Source organism: Takifugu flavidus, chromosome 6 (assembly GCF_003711565.1).
Source record: "Takifugu flavidus isolate HTHZ2018 chromosome 6, ASM371156v2, whole genome shotgun sequence".
NCBI classification, from domain to species: domain Eukaryota; kingdom Metazoa; phylum Chordata; class Actinopteri; order Tetraodontiformes; family Tetraodontidae; genus Takifugu; species Takifugu flavidus.
Genome location: NC_079525.1, coordinates 4,911,090 through 4,931,260, shown reverse-complemented (window position 1 = coordinate 4,931,260; position 20,171 = coordinate 4,911,090). Strand labels below are relative to the sequence as shown.

Sequence of the window (20,171 nt, the reverse complement as noted above, 5' to 3'; positions counted from 1 at the left end):
GCATAAAATTATCTTAATGTGTGTATATGAACACACATGGCACATGTGTGTGTGTGTGTGCGCATTATTTATGTGTCTGTATATGATCACATATATTTACATGTAAACATCTCAAATGAAGGTAAATTTTGTGAATCTCGTTTGTGTCTCAGAATCGGTAATCTGATTAATGTCATGCACTTCACTACATTTTATTTTACAGACATCTGTAACTCTGTAAATATGTACATGTGTGTGTGTGTGTGTGTGTGTGTGTGTGTGTGTGTGTGTGTGAGAGAGAGAGAGACCATTCCACCCTGGTCCGCCTGTCGTCAGTATCCAGGCTTCTGTGTTGATTTTACGACTAAAGATCAATAACAGCAATATGTCAGCACTCAAGAGTCTGACCATGAATTACACACACTTTTAGGCACATAAGCACATGACACACACACACACACATATTTATTATCGTTATTTATAGATTCTCTGTGAACTCCATTATTGTTATTTAGTCTCCAGGACCTTTTTTACTCTAAAATCAAGTACATCCTGAAATGTTGCTCAAATCAAATAAATACACTGTTAGTCAAAATTTAGTTTAGAAAAAAACTCACTTTAAAATAAAAAAAAGACCGGAGAAATTACAAATGGACTTTTCTGTATGGCAGGAAGATGGAAATATTTTTTATTGCACTTAGTCTCAGAATATTTATTGATTTTGTAAGATTCCAAACCTGCCTTGTGGAAACCTAAATGATGCTTCTAGTGCTTGATTATTTTCTTCCAGAGAAATTCCCTTTGGTTTCTTCAGTGGCTAGAAAACAGGGAAACAGGTTTGAGCAGTTGCTTGTTTGTCTGGAGCAGTTACAGGATGCGTGAGCGCCATCTTTGGATTTTACTGATACCTTTTATTACAAGGCACTCCTTTTTAATGATTGGATATGCTAAAATTAATTTATGCTAAATCTCATTTAAATGCCTGTCATTAATTTAAATGCCTGTCATTGTTGTGTTGCCTTTTAGTTTTATTGAATTAATTATGGATATTCTCCCTCTTCCCTGAGGTCTTGCTTCCCGTTTAAATTGTCGCATTTTGCCACTTCTGCAGGGCTTGACTTGTGCAAAATATTCATTTTTAAATTTTATCAAAAAGGATTCTAAGGTATTCAAATTTTAATTGAATCCTCCACAATGTAATTTGATATTTTGTTTTTCTGCAGTTGAAAGAGCAGCCTTTTGATTCAGGAACTCACTCTACTTTTGAATTGTGAGTATATTCTTGGTTTTTTATTTTTTTGCTTTAAATTGAATCATAGGAAACATGCAGTATTTTAGATTGAAATAGAAAACGAGTAAAAACCTTGGAGTCTGTGGTTCACCTTCGCAGCCACTAGAGGGCGCTAAAGTGTAAGTTCAGCACTTTCAAGCCCGGGAAAAAATTCTTAATTGTAATGATTATTAGGTGAGCTGTAACTTCTTATCCATCTCCAGGTGACTGAGGATAACTTACCTTAAAATTGCATTTTATATAAAATGGGGTTTTCTACTTTTGCCTAAATTTAATTTGTGCCAGTGATGTATTGTGTAATATTGTAATGGCGCCAGGAGCCGTTTGTTGCGGCCTTGCTGGAAATTTCAGTTTAAATTGAATCGACAGTTTCTTACGTTAACCCAAACATTTAAGGTTTAATGTATATTACTTTCCTTTACTTCCTTCCACATTGAACCAACTTTATGGTAGATAAGTAGTCATGGTGATCCATTACGAAAATCATTCCTGACTGAGAGGTCAAGTACAAAACCTTTTTTTTTTTATTTTCTATGATCAAAACTGCAAAACATCTAGAAAAATATACAACAAATGCTGAACCTTTCACAACATTTAACATTTGAAAATGGGAACATAAAAGGAATATTCACATTTTCCCCAATATTGATAAAAGAACATTCATTTTTATTTCCTTTCTTTTACATACCATTGATTTATATGTTTGCACTTATGTTTTAAGGGCTGTCGTTTTCCATTTTTAAACATCTCCGCAGTAGCCGGAGTCGTTGGAGAGCTGCGAGTTGGAGCTGCGGTTGGAGGCGGAGTTCCATATGTCAAGGTTCATGTGCGGGCCAAACGGGTTGAAGCTGGAGAACTGGTTTGGGGCGCATCTCCCTTCTAACTCCCGGCTCAAAGGAGAATGAGGTGGGGTGATGGGAGACACGGGGGCGGACCGTTCTGGTTGAAAGTGGCGCTGGTAGGGATCACTCTGAGGGGTCCAGATGGATCCGAATAGGCTGGACATGGGTGAGAGGCTGCGTGTCCCAGAGAAGTATGGCTGTGGAGGACAGAGACACCTTTAAATGTCCAAGATGCACGAGGTGCTGCAGCCAAGTATTTAACATTTCTCAGATCCTTTTCTGACCTAGCAAAATGTGCCAATACCGGTTCCTTTAAATGCAATCATCTCACAGATCCCTGCGAGACTTCATTTGAGAGTTAATGATCATAATGAATCACCTTGCTGCCCACACAGGCCGCAGTGTCCCAGGCTGAGGGCGATTCCTGAGGCTGTTCCTCGGTCCAGCCGGCCTGACTGCGGTGTGTCCTTTGAACATTTTGACTGGGAAAAGTACCTGGAAATGTCCTGTTACCTACGACGGCAGGAGGACAAACAGGTGAGCCTTGTGTGCACACACATGCAGACAGTATTAAGGTTGGAAGTAAACAGTACCGATGTAGTTCCGCTCCTCACAGTAGGCGTAGGGGCTACAATGGCTGTTGGCACCACTCCAGGTAAACCTAATGGAGTGAAAGGAAAAAAATAAAATAAAAATCAAACTGATCGAACAGCCAAACTGAGCAGACGAACGCTGCTGCAGAGGCTTTAATAAAACCCACCTGTTGTACACCGCAGGGTTGGCTGGCTGAGGTATGTAGGGCAGAGCTTCAGCGGTGTTGTATCTGAACTCGGGTAAATATTGACCTGTCGGATCTGAACGGTACACTGGTCAGTGCACACTCTAATCGTTTCAGACTTTTCCGGAAAGAATGTGGCAATTTACCATGAACGTCTTTATCTGGGTTCCTGTCCACTCCTGCAGCCACAGCAGCAAAACTGGGGATGAAACTGGAGGCGGGGGGATCTGGGCTTTGGCACTGCTCTTTGTGGTACAAACTGTTCAAGGAACACACAGAAATGAATGTGCAGTAGTCAAAAAAGAGATAAATGTTTTCTAACTTACTTTAAAGTCTTGTAGGTTGCATTCACGGCGTCACGGTAGCAGTCTTGCTCTCCTGAAGTGACGCTGTACATGGATTCCCCTGTCAAAGACAGTATCAGCCATGACTCGTCTGCCAGTGGTTCTGCTTTTCCTCGTTAATGACAATCAGTGTTTACTTTTTCTTGATGAGGTAGTGCAGGGGTGTGTGCAGGGGTGCGTGCAGGGGTGCATGCGGGCCCCAGCCTCTTTGTCTCCCTCCACACTGCTGGTGCTGCTCCAGCTGCCCCAGCTCCCTCTGCTGGCCCTCACGCTCCCCGACGAGCTGCCGGAGTCCGAGCCTGACTCGCAAACGCCGCCGCGCCTCTCCACGGTGCACTTTCGCCGGGTGCGTGCAGGATACACACCTGCTGGACACCAGTAAGGACCAGTAAGACTAGAACCCAAGCACGCTGCGAGTGAAGCAGCAGGAACGGGAGGCCCACCGTTCTGTTTGAGGCAGCTCTCGGCGCTCTGTCCAGACTTTGGTGCTTCTGATTTGGGGCCGTTGCAGCAGCGGTTCCTGTTGCGGGTTCCGCCGTTGTTATGCTCGCCCGTTTTCCAATCGAGGTCTTTCTCCCTCTCTGGAATCACTACTACATCAAGCTCAGGAGCACTTTGACAGTAATGAAGGCACAATGATATTAAGTTAGAACATAAAGAGACGCGTCTGTAAAAGACTTCAGAACACATTTGAGTGGACTCAGATTACCTGGAGATGTTTTCCGTCTTCCTGCGGCTCCTTTTTCCCTTACTATTCCCTGGAAAAGCAAGTGTCTCAGCACTCTGTGCTTTCTTTTTCTGCCCTTTCTCATCTTCTCTCAGCTGCTGTGTAAAAGAAACAGTGAGTTTCTTTCATCCTGTCATCAATGAGGAAAAATACCAAACTGAGTGAACGTGTCCTACCTCTAATTCAGAACTGTCCCTTTTATCAGAGTCCATCTTCTGTGCATAATGCTCGGTGCAGCTCTTCTCCATAGGGCTGCACATCAACAGACCCGGTCTCGGTCCTGGACTCAGTGTGACGTTGCCTGGGAAACCAGCAGGCATTTCCATGGGAAACATAACTGCTGCTGGAAGTGTGTCTTCGATATTGCTCTGCTCCTTTTTAAAGTCTGCAGACATCTTCTCATCCAGCTGACTGATGAAAGCGGGTTCATTATTATTGCAGATGTCAGGGACCGGGGACAGAGGCGGCTCTGGGGTCAGGGGTGCCTCTGGGGTCAAGGGTGCCTCTGGGGTCAGGTCCTCGTGCTCTTCATCTACTGTTATCACACCAGGGGCTGTGGTGGAGCTGGGTTTGTATTTGGAGTAATAGAGTGAAACTTTGGGTTTCTTCTGTGCCTGAGATGGAGTGGCTGAGGAACCTTTTTTGGAGGCGTGATGACGTGGTGCGGGGCTGTTGGCCAGGGTTGGAGAGCCACGCCCCTTTCCCTTATCTGAGGTATGACAGGTGTCCACGTAGCTCTTACAACTGCCCTTTGGTTTACTGCAAAAGACAAAGCACAAAACTCCATAAGGAACCATAAACAGTTGATGAATTCACCTCAGAAAGATCGGTTCACATACGTCACTCCATTGGGCGTGTTGTTGTTGTTGACAGAGCTGTTTTCCCTGGACAGCACAGAATTGTGGTTGCTCCTGACGTTTGGTGTGGAGAACTCGCTCAGAATATACTGGGCCTGGTGGAAGGCCATCAGACACACACCAAACAAGGAGAAGCTGAAACAGGGAGCAGATCAGAGAAACCTTAGAGTGGAAACTTTCAGCTTCGTGTCTGACCCTCGTTTACACCTTCAATTGTGCAGAACTTCAGAGGAACTGACCAGGTGAAGATGAGTGTGACCACCCAGAAGGTTTCCTCCCAGCTGGGCCCAGGAACCACTTGAGCGCATAGAGGCAACATGTGGTGCGGCAGCGTCACATTCAGGGTGAAAGCGAAAGAGGTGCCCCGTGCCGTCACCAGGGTGAGGTCCCGGATGACCCAGGATGAGGTGAAGTCTGGCGTGAACCTGAGAACACAGGTGAGACATTGCACGTCACCCTCAAGTGGAAACATTAAGGACCAACACAAATAACCAAACAGCACTTACGCGATGGTGATCTCAGAGGAGCTGTTGTGTTCCAGACTGAAGGGGCGACACTGCAACACCTCGAATCCAAATCCCTGACACGTGTATCCATTTATATTCATGGACAGAACAGTCAGAGGAAGCTCTCCTGCATTCTCCACCTTGAAACTCTTTCTAATGGCGAAGAGTGGCTTATTGGAGCGCAGGCCTGAGGGGGAAACAGCCACAGTCACTCTGGGTTTCTTTGTTTTTGCTTCAGAATTGAGCAAAAATATCATTTTTCTCACCGTCCCGGCACTCCATGAGAGTTGACTGTGGAACGTTGAAGCGCAGAGAGGCTCCGGGGCCGGGCAACTTGCCGCCCACTCTGAGCACCTCTTTGGCCCCATGGCCCCGCACCATCTTCATATCGAAGACTGTCAGGTTGTTTCTGCAACAGACGAAGGCAAAACAGGTTAAAAGCTCAACTAGGACTTATTCAGTGCCTGATAATAGCAACAGGCTCTAAAGCGGTGGGCCTGATGACCAACTGAGCACCTGATGATGAGGAGGGTTGTGGTGGGTTTGTGATCAGAGGGAGTGAAGACCACAGCGACTTCCCTGGTCTCCCAGGGCTGCAGTAGCAGACGCAGGACACCCTCTCCCATCATGTCCTCCTCATTCTCACCAGCCTGCACAGAAATGTTTGGCAAGAAAATAATTAAGAGGGATGAGGGGTGGAGGGGGGGATGGAGAGCACAAAAATAGGACGTTACCTTGGGAGGTGAAGCCAAGAGAGTAAACTCTGAGGTGCTGATGTTGAGAGACAGGGGGCTGATATTAAACCTGCGAATGAAAACAGGTCGGTGGTTTGCTGAGGCAGCTGGGAAATTTACACACGGCAAAAAAACAAACAAGGACAAACCATTTGGAGAGGAGTTCCAGCGCCTCCAGGGGAGCAGGGTACAAGGAGAGAATACGGATCTCTACAGACACCACTGAAGAGGACGGATTCTTCAGAGTGAACGTCTTTACCTGAAGCAAACGGAGAGCAAGCTTTTATTAAAGCTGCAGGCAAATAGAATAGATTTAATGCTAGACAGAAGAGTCCATGTGTTGCCCACCTTGCTCTCATTGACAGGTGTAGCCCCAAATTCCAGAGGACTGGATGTCTCTACTGGGAGTCTGGGCCACCTGAGCAGACAAAAAAAAAAAACTTTTAATATTGATTTTAAAATTGCAGAATTAATAAATAAAACTGCAACAAAGTACCTGCAAGTTAGCTTGTCTTTTTGGCACTGCCACTGAGAGCAGAGCTCAGCAGCCAGTTTGTTGTCTACAGGCCAAGATGAGGAGAAAAAGTCTGGGAGGAGGGAACGCTGCCACTCTGAAAGACCTGAAGGGAAGGAGGAGGACATTAAACTCCTCACAATTTAGTCTATTTACTGTAGCGTTTGAAGCCGTGTCTCACCTGCTTCAGACAACCTGAGCGAACAGGGTCGTCCACATTCTCGTTCGGTCTCAAACACCACCTCCCCCTGCTGACACACACATCAACTGTTAGCACTACGGACTGCCGTCTATCTCCAGACCTTTAAACTTTAAACTATGGCTGGTTGTTCACCATGGACGGGGTGGAGTAGAAGTAAAAAGGAATGTGCAGGATTGTGCCCAGGTTGGTGTACAGGCTCAATGCAGACAGCTGATTGACAGGTAGGGTCGTGCTGAGCAGCTGCAGGGACAGAAGGTACCAGCACCCCTGAGGAACTATCAACGCACCGCTGAAGTTCATCACCTAACACACAGGGGGCATCAGAGACAACATCAAATCCTGCTGCAGCAGCAGAGGGAAGAATATCGAGTCTACGCGTGGTCGAAAAGATAGCCGTCGCCAGAATTCCCAACATTACTGGCTGCAGTGGTGAATACCTTCAGTGCTCCCTGGAGGTTGTGTGAAAGGCTGGCATTCATCACAGTGATGGGCGACAGGAAGGAATTTGTCAGCCACAGATCCATCGTGTCTGCGTCTCTCTGCTTCACCTTCAACAGGCTGAATAAATCCACCTGTGTCCACCTGCAGGATTGAAAAACAAGACGCCGTGTACAAGGCAATGGAGCAGGATTGCGTGTTGGAATTGTTGAATTAAAGTAAAGATATTACCGGTCTGCAATGTGTATTCCAGGGAAACTGTGGGCTGTCTGATTTCCCAGCATTTTTAAACTGACATGACTAATGCATTTCCTTCCATGGCCCGGCAGTGGACCTGCAACAACAGTCGCACTTCAGAGAGGTAGTTGGATAAATTGGAAATTATTTATTAGAAAATAGGTTTTCACCTCTGCAGGCAAGTGCAGCCACTTCAGTGAAGTTCTTCGCCTCTGACCGTAGCATTATCTGATTAAATTTAAGGCTGGTCTCTACTTTTGTGAGCACCTGCATGTCCTGTGGGGATAAATCAACTTGTCAAAGTCTCATCTGTGTATGATTGGCTACAACCTTAAATAGAAATCAATGAAACACTTACTTTAATAAAAAGCTTCTTGCTTCCAGAATTTAACATATATACTCCTATTTTTGGGTGATCTGCCAAAAAAAAGTTTACAGTTTACAGACATGTACAGATGTGACAGAAGTCTGACTGAAATACAGAAAAGTTTCCTGAAACCTGATCCTGGAGGCAGCAATTTAATATTTATTTATTTTTTTTAAATATATGCACTTGTGTTTTGTAACACTAGTTATAAATCATAGTGAGACACATCCATTGTTGTTTAATTTATCTCTGCCAAATTTATCTCTGCCTTTTGACCCGTGAATTGTACTTATTTATGGCCCCATTGAGCCTCTCAAACTGGCTTTTCCTATTTTATGTTGTAGCCTTTGTTTAGAATTTTAAGTCATTAATTTGTGTCATTTTGTGATTATACAGCAAAAAACTACCCACACCTTTCATACATATATATACAGTATATATTGACATAAGCAAATGCACAGACTTGTCTACACATGCTGCTAACTCTACACATTTGGAGATTGTGCCACATGTTTAGAAACAGTTATTATTAACATGGCCGCAGCAATAGAGCCATATTTTTTTGGTAAGTTCTTGGAGTGGATCATTAAGTGTTCTTTAATTGTGTTGAAAAAGATGGAGACATTATGAATGTGAAAACAAACAGGAAGCCAGACACAAACTAACCTATTGCGGCCGGTCCAGCGGTGGGGGCCACCAGCAGCACCAAAATGTGTTCAATGACATAAGGCTTGAGCTTGTCCAGGTCAGCGGGCCGGTCACCGCGTGCTGACAGGTTTATCTGCAGGCTGAGGTGCTCCTCACTCTGGAGGCAGGACCCCTACTCAGGACAAGACAGACAAACCAATACTGTGAACCGATCAGGAGAAGCACGAGAATCGAAAGGAATAAAACAGAAATTCCGTGATATACTGAATATTTTTATTGCCGGACACTCTGCATGTTCCGAGGTTTCCACAGACTGCTGTCAGTGCACGTAGATATTAAGCATCTACTGATCTAATGAACTTAAACAATTTCGCCGTCAACACTCCGGCGGCACCTAAAATGACCCCATTAATCAGTAGGTAATCAGTCAATGGGTTTTCACCCTGCCCTTTGACAACCGGTACAAATGGTGACCGGGGTGGAAGAAAAACACAGCGGATCCTAAAACCACCCCCACCCCCCACCTCGTCCCTCAACTCGGGGTGATAAATGTGAACTGGGAAGGTGCAAATCTCTGTGGAAACCAAGACTCGTCTCAGACAGTGAAGAAGTGCCCGATGATCTGCCGACAGATCCCCTGGCCGAGCGCCACGAGGGCTCACCACGGCAATAGCAAAACTAATCCCTTGAAACCAAAGGAGCAACACAGAGTTGAGTGTGCCTCTTTTTAATCTTCCAAGAGTTTAGAGGAACAGGTGATAATCTTGGAAAAGAGTTGAAAGCCACAGTCGGGACAGTAACATAACTTTAGAATGACTTCTGTTCATGTCTCCGTCATGACGACACAGTCGCCTCTTGCATCATCATGATTGCACCATGCAAGCACTGGGAGCCCCGTGTCAATTATAGACACTCTTGAGAAAGCAATTATGGAGTCTGGCAAGAGGTCTCATCCTCCGAGGCTCAAGAGAAAACAGATGAAGAGCCCAGCTGTCTGAGCAGAAGGCCCACGAGTCTGAAACCCAGCGAGCGTGACAGGAGTATAAGAATTAATGCAACCTGGAACCAAAGATGGAGGTTTTCGTCACATTTGCTCCACCTCAAACACCTGGATTTACTGCTACAAGACTCTAAGGCACCAGGAATAAAGCGTTCTCTACTGATGGTCAAACCTGTTTTCTTCTTCTAAAGAATCAGCTAAGTGATCATCACAATTAACCAGTAATACTCAGATAAACTGCTTACACAACTGTATTAAGGAAATGAGGGAAATTCTCATAAACAAATAAAGAAAATTGACTTTATTTTAATGGAGGACATTTTGTTGGCAGCGGTTTGCTTGTTTTAACACCATGGATCCAATTACATTGGATTACTTTAGTATTTGTAGTAAAATCTACTGTATGAGGGATCTAGGTTATTGGTTCAAGAAAACCCATTTTTGTGTTAGAAGCCAGTACCTGGGGACTGTTGAATAAACTCTTGGGTAAGTTGCACTCCAGGAGCAGACCCAGCGTTGTGCTGTTGGAGTCATCTTCCTGAGGAAACAGAATGGTAAAACCAATAAGCTTCTGGCAGCTTCTTCAGTGTGTATTTCTGTCCTCCGTCTGATATCTGGTGTGACAGGCTCCAGGCCTCAGGCTTTCTACTTTGTGGGTTAAAAAACATGCTATTACTCTGCCATGAGGAACAAACATCAGGAAAGGGACTAAATTCAGCTTCAGCCAGATGATTTGCCTGTTAGATCATAAGCTAAAATACATCATTTAGGTTGGAGGCAGCTAGCAGTATAAAGAAAATGCTGCATTTGGCAAAAAAAACCCCAACTGCAGCCTGAGGATGATGTGACCCAAGCCACTGTTACATTTTGCAACTGCCACTCCACTTCCTGTTTGTGGAGGTGACACCTACCCACGATTTAAAGTCTTGACACGTGTCACGTGTGTGGTTTGTCATTTCACTGCATGTCAGTATGTTGCAGATTCACATTTGCAGTTGTGATTGAGAGTTCATTAGGTATTTGAGAGCTAATCCGCATCACAGAGCCTCACTTTGTATGTTAGCAGCTGTTTGTTTATCTGGGCTGGCAGGAAAAGGGAAATCAGCTGTTTCCAATGATTACTCAACACTATAATATGCACAGCCAGCAAAATAAGTAATACATGCCTGAGTTTGGGTCAACTTAATGCTCTGGATATGAGGGAATAGTAGTAGACTCTCCTTCCTTTGGACAGATTTTAATGAACCCTGGTGAACTCCCACACCAAACACCTGGAAAGGAGCACAAAACTGAATTAAAAAGAAGACCCGACAAATCATGTGGATTGCATTAAAGACAGAACCGGCACGCAAACGGGCTGATCAAGTCAGGTTTGTGACCCTGGACTGAACTGGTAGCAGCAGTCATAGTGTAATAATAAACCCGCTGCTTAACAACATTAATACCAGCAGAAAATAAAGCCAGGAGCCACTGCCAATTTAAGGTTGCATCTAAAGAGGAAGATTGTTGCTTGCTATGAGAAACAGCACCAGATTAGAAGAGCTGTGAGATTAAACTAATCACTTTACACATTGCAGAATAAACCTTATTTTAGAGTTAAAAAGCTGACACTGTGCAAACAGATGACACGTGACCATCAGAACACTTTAAACCTTTAACATATGTCAGAACGTGTGAGCTCAGGACTTTGATGACCATCATGATGACACACTGGTGGTGTAAGAGGAGAGAAAAACATTTGCATTTAGTTTTTCAGACCTGAACTCTCAGTTGGAGTGTGAATATTTCAACAGCAAACTGGGCATACAGATCTTATAAGCTCAGAAAATATCAAGCAAATATTTGCACACGGCGAAACAAAGGCTACCTGGATGAAGGATTATTGTTATTTTTTAGAGACACATCATTGATGCTACAGGTGAGACGTTACACGAGGGGCCGCGTTGATGCTACTGACCTGATATGACAGCAGCCCGTGGGCCGATGTGTTTATAAATAAAGTGTTTTCAACGTTGCCCTCCTCGGACGGGAGGAAGATTAGTTTAAAAGATGCCTTCCCTCTAGGTGGGATCACCTAAGAAAGGACAATAAGGCATGGATGTGTGTTTTTCATCGTTTCTGCAAAGAACACGACTCATTGCATATGTAGTAAATAAGTAACACCAGATGTGCACATAAACATGCATAACCACTTACTCTTCTGTGAAAGAAAGGTACGTAAAAATGTCTGCTTGTTGTAAACATTGACAACAACGTCACAGGAACCTCCGGGCTGGGATTGTGTATATATATGGTTTCAGCTCTAGCCAGCCCCAGCGGCCTGCAAATGAAAAACAAAACAAGATCAGAACTCTCCCTGTGAGCTGGAGGTGTGCTGAAACGGTCCCGGTACGCCGCGTGAGAACATTTAGACTGGAGCAAAAGTGGCCCAAATCTAATTTCTGATCACATGTCAACAGCGTCAACACAACAAATCTCCTATACTCCCTGTAGGTTATTCATCTTTGTTCAATTGGATGACTTCCCTGCTCACTTAGCGTGAATGAGGCAACTGTTATGACTGAAAACATTAAAGAATGCAGTCTTATTCAGTCAATGACGATCTGCTATAAACTGAAATGTAGCCATTTGGCTCTGTCAACAGATGATAAGAGGCATGTTGGCCTTCCTCGTGTTTAAACCGAGAAGGCCTGTCACACGTAAAACCACATATACAAATAAGGTCATGAGAACGCCTGTGAAAAAGCTTTGGGTTCCATCTGCACAGCGAGCTTTGGACACTTCTGCAGCAGACTGCTGCCGTGAAATGTCAGCCTCTTAAATAGCTTTTATATCCACAGTCGGCTGGAGTTCATTAGAACAACCAGTTAATTGATTTTCCTTTTTAGTCAAAATGGCATTATAATTTCATATTGCACAAGCACAAACTGTGAGGTGCTTCCAAAAGAGCTCGTGTCTGAAGCTTTGGTGTCCAGGTTTATTTTCATTTTGGCTTTTTTATCTGAGACTAAACTGCTGAACGCCGTCTTCTGCAGTGTTCTGACTCACCCACATAATGGAGCAACATGTTTCCTTTCTCTGTGCAATAAAAAGAAGTTACAGAAGACCTGACCGATTAGCGTCAAATGTGATGCCAATCATCATGTGGCATATGCACGGGTGTGCATGAAGATGGGACACAGATAGACTTTGCAATGTGACATTTTGATTCCTAGTTACTACATTATTTGAAATAATAGTGGGCTCCATCTTCCTTGAAAGCTAAAACTGAATCGTCTTTCACTTCCTGTTTGATTGTGCCCACATTTGCTTTCTTTTTAAGCAAATGAAACTCATGTTTTGCAACACTGACAACCCTTAATTGATCTTCAAATAATGACTTATTTTAAAGATATTTTGGCAGGTGATTGTTTCTTCTTCTTTAAACATTTTTAAATGCAAACTTCCTGGCTGCTCTCCGAGTTTCCTTCGTTCTTCTGTTCCCACAGAAGAAACTGTAACAACAGTCTGATGTGTGGGGTAATTTTCCAAATTTCCTCGTTTTATTTTTGTTTCTGCAGTTTGTGTTTGCTTTTAACGGGAAGAATGCCCACCGCTGTCCAAGCACAGCAATATATCTGGTAATGGAGGAAAACGGTGACATTCGGAGTCCTTCCGACTGGGGTGAACCCTCTCCAGTGCATGTGTGCGATGGGAAAGTAAACTTGATGCCATACTTGGATATCCTTTCGGTTTGTGAAGGCTGAAAATCTTCCCCTTCTGTTCTGACATAAATGGTTTATTTTAAGGCTGTTAAATCAAGTCGGGGGGGGTTTTCCCACACACTTCAGAACCAGTCGTCGGTGATGTGAAATAGGTGACGTTTGCGTAGCATTGGAAAAGGGCCAGCACATACGCTTGTTCTGGCACGCTAATTATCGTAAAACAAGATGGTCAAAACAGGTACTTACTGTGTTCCAAAATCCAGCGCTGGGGGCTGAAAATGCAGGGGCCACCCATTCTCCCGCGAGTATGGAGAAGAGCTAGAATTCACAAGAGAATATTTAAGTCAAGTTCACGCAGACGTATACTGACAAGACAAGAAATCTGGGACTCGGTGATGTTCCGACACTGAAGCCGATGTTGGGAGTTTTCCTTGACACTACCCCTAGGTTAGATTTTAGAAAGTGTTCTACCACATTTTTAGCACATTTCTCCTGATTAACCTGAATTGTTGGACTAGTTGGGCCCGTGATTGATTCCACATTGATACGTTGAGCTCATGAACGCTTATTTATTCCATAAAGAGCATCTACTAAGAGCTGAATCTACATTGATGCAAGTGATACAGCTGGCAACTTCACCTACTCCCTGCACAGACTAAAACAACTTACCCCGACAAGAATCGAGGTAAAAACAAGAATGGCTTCATCACTACATGAAGCCACATTTTACTTTAGACTTGTACTCTGAACTTCACTGCCTATGCCCTTTTATAGGAACCAACCAGGGTACCGCTGAGATGTAGTAGAAGGTTCTGTCCACTGCCACAGTACAAAAATAACAAGTTATGCCTGGTGCTACTCGATCCCCTGGGTCGAACTCAAATAAAGTCAATGTTAGCGGTGACCTCAGCTATGAGAGGTCAGACCCAGTGCAGGGTTTAGGTCAACTGGTCACCATGTGTTTTTACAAAAAGCAGAGGAAGAATAAATACAACACTGAAATTAGGAGCACCGGTGTCAGGAAATGTTAAATCAATCTGCTGAGACAAGTGCTATGGAAGGAGACAAGAGACAAGGAGAGCTATGGAAATTCTCAAATACTCAGCAGAATGAGGTGAAGATGTAGTGTTTTCATATGAACGAGGGCTCCACAGACAGATTAACCTCTGTAGCTGTAACGTGCTTTGCACTTTAGGCTTGGAGAGAGTGATGGCAGGCCTGCCAAGTGCCTGATAACCCAGGCACGAGAGGCCTCACAGCCCACACTACGGAGGTCTGCAGGTCAACTAGCACTAAGAAGCCTCCTGTGCCTGTCACCTCGCTGGACTTATAAATAGCCAGGCAGTCGCACTGTTCAGTAAAGGTTTATTACGTGCAACAAGAAACACTGCAGCACTGAAAAGCTCCAAGAGACACAGAATGTTACAGGTACAGGTACATTATTATACAATATCTGGACTCTAAAACCATGAGATGGGGACTTTAAACAGTTTAGTTGTACTAATAACTGGGCTTTTTCTTTGAGTGTGAAGTGTTCTGTATGTGAGACCTGTAAAAACAACCTAAAGTCAGAATTTCTGAAGGTATAAAATGAAAAATATGCCTTATTTACCCTCAAATGTGTATTTACAGGACAATTTTTTAGAGGAACAAAAAAAAACAGCTGGAAAAGTTAGACCTCTGCTTTTTCTTTCAAGGAGTTCTAAAATTAGTCAGGAATTTGGTTCTGTGCCTCGCTAACGCACGCCCCCTAACTCTCCCCTCGTCACACCCCCCCCCCCCCCCGCTCCCCAACATAAACAACACAGCCCGAACATGAGGAAGGGCTTCCACAGGCCTTTTCACTTATCGGTGAATATAAAATACATCACACCACAGCTACGACACAGTTTAAGCTGCGAAGTAATTTCCTGTTTGTGTGAACTCGCTGCATAAAGCGTGCGGCGCTACAGTCGTTTCTGACCGCGTTAGCCTGTACAAACCACGCCTCAATGACGTGATCTGCGTGCTGTTCGGGGTTTTTAGGCACTTGTGTGGCTCGGTGGAAACGCTAGACATGCTCCTAGGAGTCGCTCTTAAACAAGTGGAAACGTTTCATCAACCTCGCGCAGCTGTAAATACCAACAAGATTTGCCGAGTGTACGTGCAAGCGCCAAACATGAGTGTGAAAGTAAGCCCAGTTTTCCCCTGTACATGAAGAATGCATACCTGTCTTCTAGTGGAAGACCATCTTTCCTTCGCTCTTTCTCCATCTGGAAATAAGCACACACGCACACACACACACCTCAGTCAACATGATCAGATGAGCAACAAGTCCTCCTGCAATGACACCAATGCATGAAAAGGAGGCTTGAACGGATGTAAATCTGCTATACGACTTTAAAATTGAATTTATATAAATGACTAATGGACTTCGACACCAGCTGCATCCGTCTTTTATTCCCTGAAATGTCAGGGGCTTTATGAGGGATAGAATGTCACTTTACTGCGAATAAATTGGGATGCCTGAAGAGAAAACTGGAACAGCCCCAGGAAACTGGCAATCTGTCTTTCCACCCCGTCTCCCAGGGTTTGGACGGTTCGACAGCAGGTTGTGCCAGCGCCAGCAGTCGATGTAGTTCACAGAATAATGCGTATGAATCCGGTTTGTTGTCAGATTTCACACCATGGACGCCACTAAGCGAAGCTGTACTTGTAATGACCTGCCAACCACATCGATCAATTCCCTTTGTTTTAATCCCACTGCTGCATCAAAGCTCGCAGGAAAGAATTTACAATAAAATCCCACAACTTCACCATTTCAGCCAGAATGTGGCGTCTTGCAGAAAAAAAAAAAAAAAAAAAGCAGCGCACTTCCTGGCCATTTAAACTACTTCCTGTTTCTTGTCAGAATGGGTTCAGACACACTGCTGTGTGCCAAAATGGTGCGAGTGGTTAAAACACACACAAGCAGGTCTGAATGAAGGTCGTAAACAATATCCTCATGCGGGAGTGTATTTAATCAAAACAGGCTCCAAATGGAGTAACTGCACACGACAACGGCGTTTCTCAAGCAGCAGCGCAAACATGTCCTGCACAGATAAGCTCTGCTCTCCTCATACACAGAACATACCGTTTCCATAGGAACAATCTGGCACGTTAAAGCAGAAACCTGCTGCCGCAAATAAAAAGGCAGAGGGCAGCAAATTGGTTTCTGATCCGTCATTCCACATGCACCCTTACATAATGCCCCCACTCAGGAGATCTTGAAATCTGCTCAGGCTTCTCCTTTAAAGTCAGGCCAAAGTTTAGTAGTTACATCACTATTTACTGTCTGATGATCTACCAGCAAGTAGACTTGTATGTCGGAAAGTGGCATAAAATAAAGGTAAGTGTGCTATATTAAAAATTCCTTCATTACCAATTTTATTAATTTCATTTAACTTGTTTAAGTTGCACAATTTACTGTTGACCATTGATTCTGTCCCACACATCACGCCCCTGGCTAATCAACAAGTTTATATTTGCCCCCTCCTTATGCTTCGTGCAGCCACAGCATGCTTTTCATGTCGTTTATAATGACCGAGGACATAAGGGCGAGATACCGAGTTTATGAGCAGCACCATCGTCACATATCACTCAAATCAAAGATATGCAGTCTGCAACGGGGCGGTTCCGTCCACCGGGGCTGCTGTTGGACCTCTGGTGCACTAGGGAAGAGAGCAACTGGACTCGGGGCTGTTTTATGATGGCGCCATCGATAGGTGCACTGGAATCGGGAGACTTTGCCCGTCTCTGGGCACGCATCGCGTTCAAGGGGAGGTGAATGGACGGACCATTTTAACTTGGAGGGCGGAAGCCATTACTCTCCATCCCCTTATAGACATGTGGTCGCTGCCCTGCAAATATCACTTTTCGTCTTCACTCGTGGGTATTCGCTTTCATTCTCGTGACCAGGATTTGATACATTACGACGAGAGTCTATTTACATACAGAAAGTCAAACAGACGGACGCTAATCACCGAGGCCAAATCACCACGGAGCTTCGGTCAGGACGGAAGAGCTGCAGCCAACCGGAATCCAGGACCTAGTCTGACATCAAGATGTCTAAAGTGTCGTTTCCCCCCGTATATCAGTCCAGTTGATCTGGTACCGAGACTCCTCAACACTGCATCTCCCGCGTCGCCACAGCAACCTACTGTAAAAGTGGGCTACTTAACCAGCTGATCAGGAGGCTCCCATGTCACGCTTCATTTCACATCGCCTGTGGAACCAATACAGACGCTCCATTCACCGCTGCCTATCTAAACACGACACCCCAACAATGTCAACAATCCTGCCATCTGCCAATTTGTCTGCAATGCAAGGAAGAATGGAGGAAAGAAGAATGATATATGCTCATTTTCTTTTGATCTTGTATGATTTAGGCTTTTGGAAATGACTTGTACAATATACTGTCTTTTGGATCTAAGATTAAACAAGCAAAAATATAAATACACGTGTGGTTTTCACTTTATAATCAAGCAGAACAAAGATGTTCTAGTTTGCCCAACTTGATACAGCAACAAGCAACAATGCCGCAATGGTATAGGATATATTGTGCAAGCATAAAGCAAGCGCGCTATAAAAAGCCACCAAATTATTCATGGCTTTGAGTTGTGTTAACAAAAGCCTGCAGAAACTGCCACACCCCCCTCAGGTAACATGACAGTCAGCTGGTGACCTCATGACAGGTTTATCAGTCAACATTCAACCCTGCTGTTTTTATCCTTGCTGGGTTGTTACGCAACGGTCTCGCACACCTACATGGCTGCAGTGAGGCAACAATGAGAACGCTACAGCAAAAAAATCAGGCGCAACACAATTTTACGGAGGAACCGCAGGGATCCTCACAGGGGCCTGGGGTGTAACGCAGGAGCCACGCTGGAGCTCTCCATGTGGGAAATACTGAGTGAAGTCCACAATGGACACCGTGTACAAAAGAAAATAAAGGAGGAGCCACATGGTGGACTGACTCCTGGAGCTGGATTCACTTCACTATTTAGAGAACTGCAAACTCTCTGCTGTAGAAAGTTAACAAGGTCGTATGGAGGATAGCTTGGCACATACGTGCATGTTAAACACACACCTCTGCTCACTGCAAACTGGAGCACAAAAGACGCAGCCGTGCACACGTGTTCGTGCAACTGGCTGCAGTGCTGCATTCATTCTTATTTGATTGTTAATTGCATTGGCTACAATCGTATTGCCTGGACACAAAAACAGTAGAGAAAAGGGGGAAATTACCTGAAGTGGGACTAATGGGTCTGCTTCCTCTGGCTGCCAGACCTCGACCACGCTGCTGGACACCTGACTGAGGGCTTTAATGGGAGAGATCGGGGAGATGTTATGGTTGCAAACAGCAAAACTGACAACACAGGCAGCCGAGCAGCAGCTACAGCCACAAAAGGAGTCATCGATCTCCATTCAGACGGTGGGTCATTCCATCTGAATGCAGTGAAACGGCGTAGATAATCACACAGACAAGTGAGGAAATGACTTCGCATCGGCAGGCTGACAAAGGCTGTTTGCTAGCTGCTCACTTAGCCGGAGGGTTAGCTCGATGCTAACGAACTTGGAAAACATCGCTCTCGACACTACGGCCCTCGGACCCTATAATTAGCTCTGTTGTTGCTTTAATACATTTCGAAGCTACACTGCGTTAAAAAGAACGAGGGTTAAATGTTCTTCAAGGCCTCGCCTGCCGAGATCAACTTCCCCGTCTAAACAAGTTATCGTTCGGAACAGCACGGGCAGCTAGCAAGAACTAGCAGGCTGACATTGGCTACGAACCCCTGAATTAAAAGGGTATAAATACATGTGCAGCACCAAGAATTAAGTGTTCTTATCAATTTATTCGTAAATCCCCATTTCGGCAGTATCGCTGCCACGATCACCAAGCGTCTGTTGTCACGCCAGTTGCGTTGAGTTGACATTTTTTCCCTTTTTTTCCCCATTTTTACATGGGACGCGCTAACGTTTTGGGGGTTTTTCCCCACCTGAAACGCGAAATAAAGGCGAGCACCCACCTTGCAGCTGCGCCCCCCCGTGCTGTACGCACGGCAAAAGTAGTTGTAGTATTCCCAATAGTATATTGATCCACGTTTTCCTGTGACAGTGGCTGCCTGCTTGGAAGTCCTGAAGCTCCGCCATGCTGCCCCCTCGGTTAGCAGCCTACCTTGTGCTGCTCTGCTCTTTCTTTCTCTCTCGCAGCGGCACCAGCTCCCTCCCCCCGCGTCGGCCCCCGCCTCCACGAACACACTGTTCGGCGTGGACACACACTAGTTTCGCTTTTATTTACTAGAGTAAACCTTAGTTTTCGCTTGCATGCTGGTTCATGGAGGCGTCCTCAAGCGGTTTCCCAACTGTCGCTGTTGGAATTACAGTGAAAAAAAGATGGTTTCATGTTGAGTTTTGCCTGCGCTGACTTGCCTCAGTGCCAAACATGCACAGCTTGATCGGGGTGTAAGTCAGAAAGAGAGCAGCACTTCTCCATTCTTGCCTAATTGCAGGATATCTGCAGTTGCGCACGTCTGCTTCATCTGTGCGTTGCATAATGTCACAAATAATCTGATGAAACCTGCAGATGGAGGAACCATTTTAGATTTTTCACAAGACAAATCGTTTCCCCTCATTATCTGATTTATGGGTTTTTTTCCCTCCCCACAGGATAGTTTCAGCTCGCACTCCTTCCTTCACCTCTTGTTACTGTTCTTCAGCGAGAAGAAGCAGTTTTTAGCTAATCTGCCACCTCCCATCTCCTCAGAGATTCACCTCTTCCATCCAATCAGGTAACCGACCTGTTTACACCTCCATGTTCCACCAGCTGTTTTGGTTTTTTTAAACTTGCAACATTACTTGCAAGCTTTGCTTTAATCTTGTTAAAGGACTGAAAATCTGCACCCTCTTTTCTCTCAGCTCAGTTAAACTCCCAACCAAGCAACCATTTAAAGTTGGAGGCGTTGCAGCAGCGAGGTTAATCTTG

General features: G+C 44.8%; 1 protein-coding gene and 1 long non-coding RNA gene across 9 annotated transcripts; one reads left to right on the top strand and one right to left on the bottom strand.

The window, feature by feature from the left end:
* Positions 1–429: 429 nt before the first annotated feature.
* Positions 430–19,577, bottom strand: tmem131l (transmembrane 131 like). 8 transcript variants are annotated; one of them, XR_008950913.1, is made up of 35 exons: positions 19,216–19,575; positions 18,434–18,507; positions 15,377–15,420; positions 13,415–13,486; positions 11,661–11,784; positions 11,422–11,538; positions 10,627–10,735; positions 9,925–9,998; positions 8,483–8,636; positions 7,808–7,866; positions 7,620–7,725; positions 7,444–7,546; positions 7,212–7,356; positions 6,907–7,077; positions 6,754–6,823; positions 6,555–6,678; positions 6,407–6,476; positions 6,208–6,317; positions 6,059–6,128; positions 5,841–5,974; positions 5,591–5,733; positions 5,325–5,511; positions 5,058–5,243; positions 4,801–4,953; positions 4,138–4,720; positions 3,944–4,059; positions 3,678–3,847; positions 3,372–3,602; positions 3,217–3,295; positions 3,037–3,149; positions 2,873–2,966; positions 2,706–2,773; positions 2,492–2,625; positions 1,959–2,309; positions 430–796 (listed from the first exon to the last, which is right to left on the bottom strand). XR_008950913.1 is itself a non-coding variant. In XM_057035018.1 (34 exons), exons 1-34 carry the CDS (start codon positions 19,337–19,339, stop codon positions 2,010–2,012), a joined length of 4,608 nt encoding a protein of 1,535 aa, XP_056890998.1. In that variant the 5' UTR covers positions 19,340–19,577; the 3' UTR covers positions 1,772–2,009. The 8 variants fall into 8 exon arrangements, 7 of the variants coding, with proteins under 7 accessions (XP_056890998.1, XP_056890996.1, XP_056890995.1 ...); XM_057035018.1 differs by lacking the exon at positions 430–796 and having other exon boundaries at positions 1,772–2,309; positions 6,754–6,820; positions 19,216–19,577; XM_057035016.1 differs by lacking the exon at positions 430–796 and having other exon boundaries at positions 1,772–2,309; positions 3,944–4,056.
* On the top strand, positions 2,439–7,984 carry LOC130527013 (uncharacterized). Its single transcript, XR_008950914.1, has 2 exons — positions 2,439–2,649; positions 5,040–7,984. It is a non-coding gene; the product is annotated as an uncharacterized LOC130527013 (long non-coding RNA).
* Positions 19,578–20,171: the final 594 nt, after the last annotated feature.

What these genes read in the sequence shown, in the direction of transcription:
- tmem131l (XM_057035015.1), bottom strand. Translation starts at nt 19,339, where the DNA reads ATGGCGGAGCTTCAGGACTTCCAAGCAGGCAGCCACTGTCACAGGAAA. An exon ending in GTTTATTCAACAGTCCCCAG is followed by an intron (nt 8,637 to 9,924) that starts GTACTGGCTTCT and finishes TGTCCTGAGTAG; the next exon opens with GGGTCCTGCCTCCAGAGTGA. An exon ending in AACACGCCCAATGGAGTGAC is followed by an intron (nt 4,721 to 4,800) that starts GTATGTGAACCG and finishes TGTCTTTTGCAG; the next exon opens with TAAACCAAAGGGCAGTTGTA.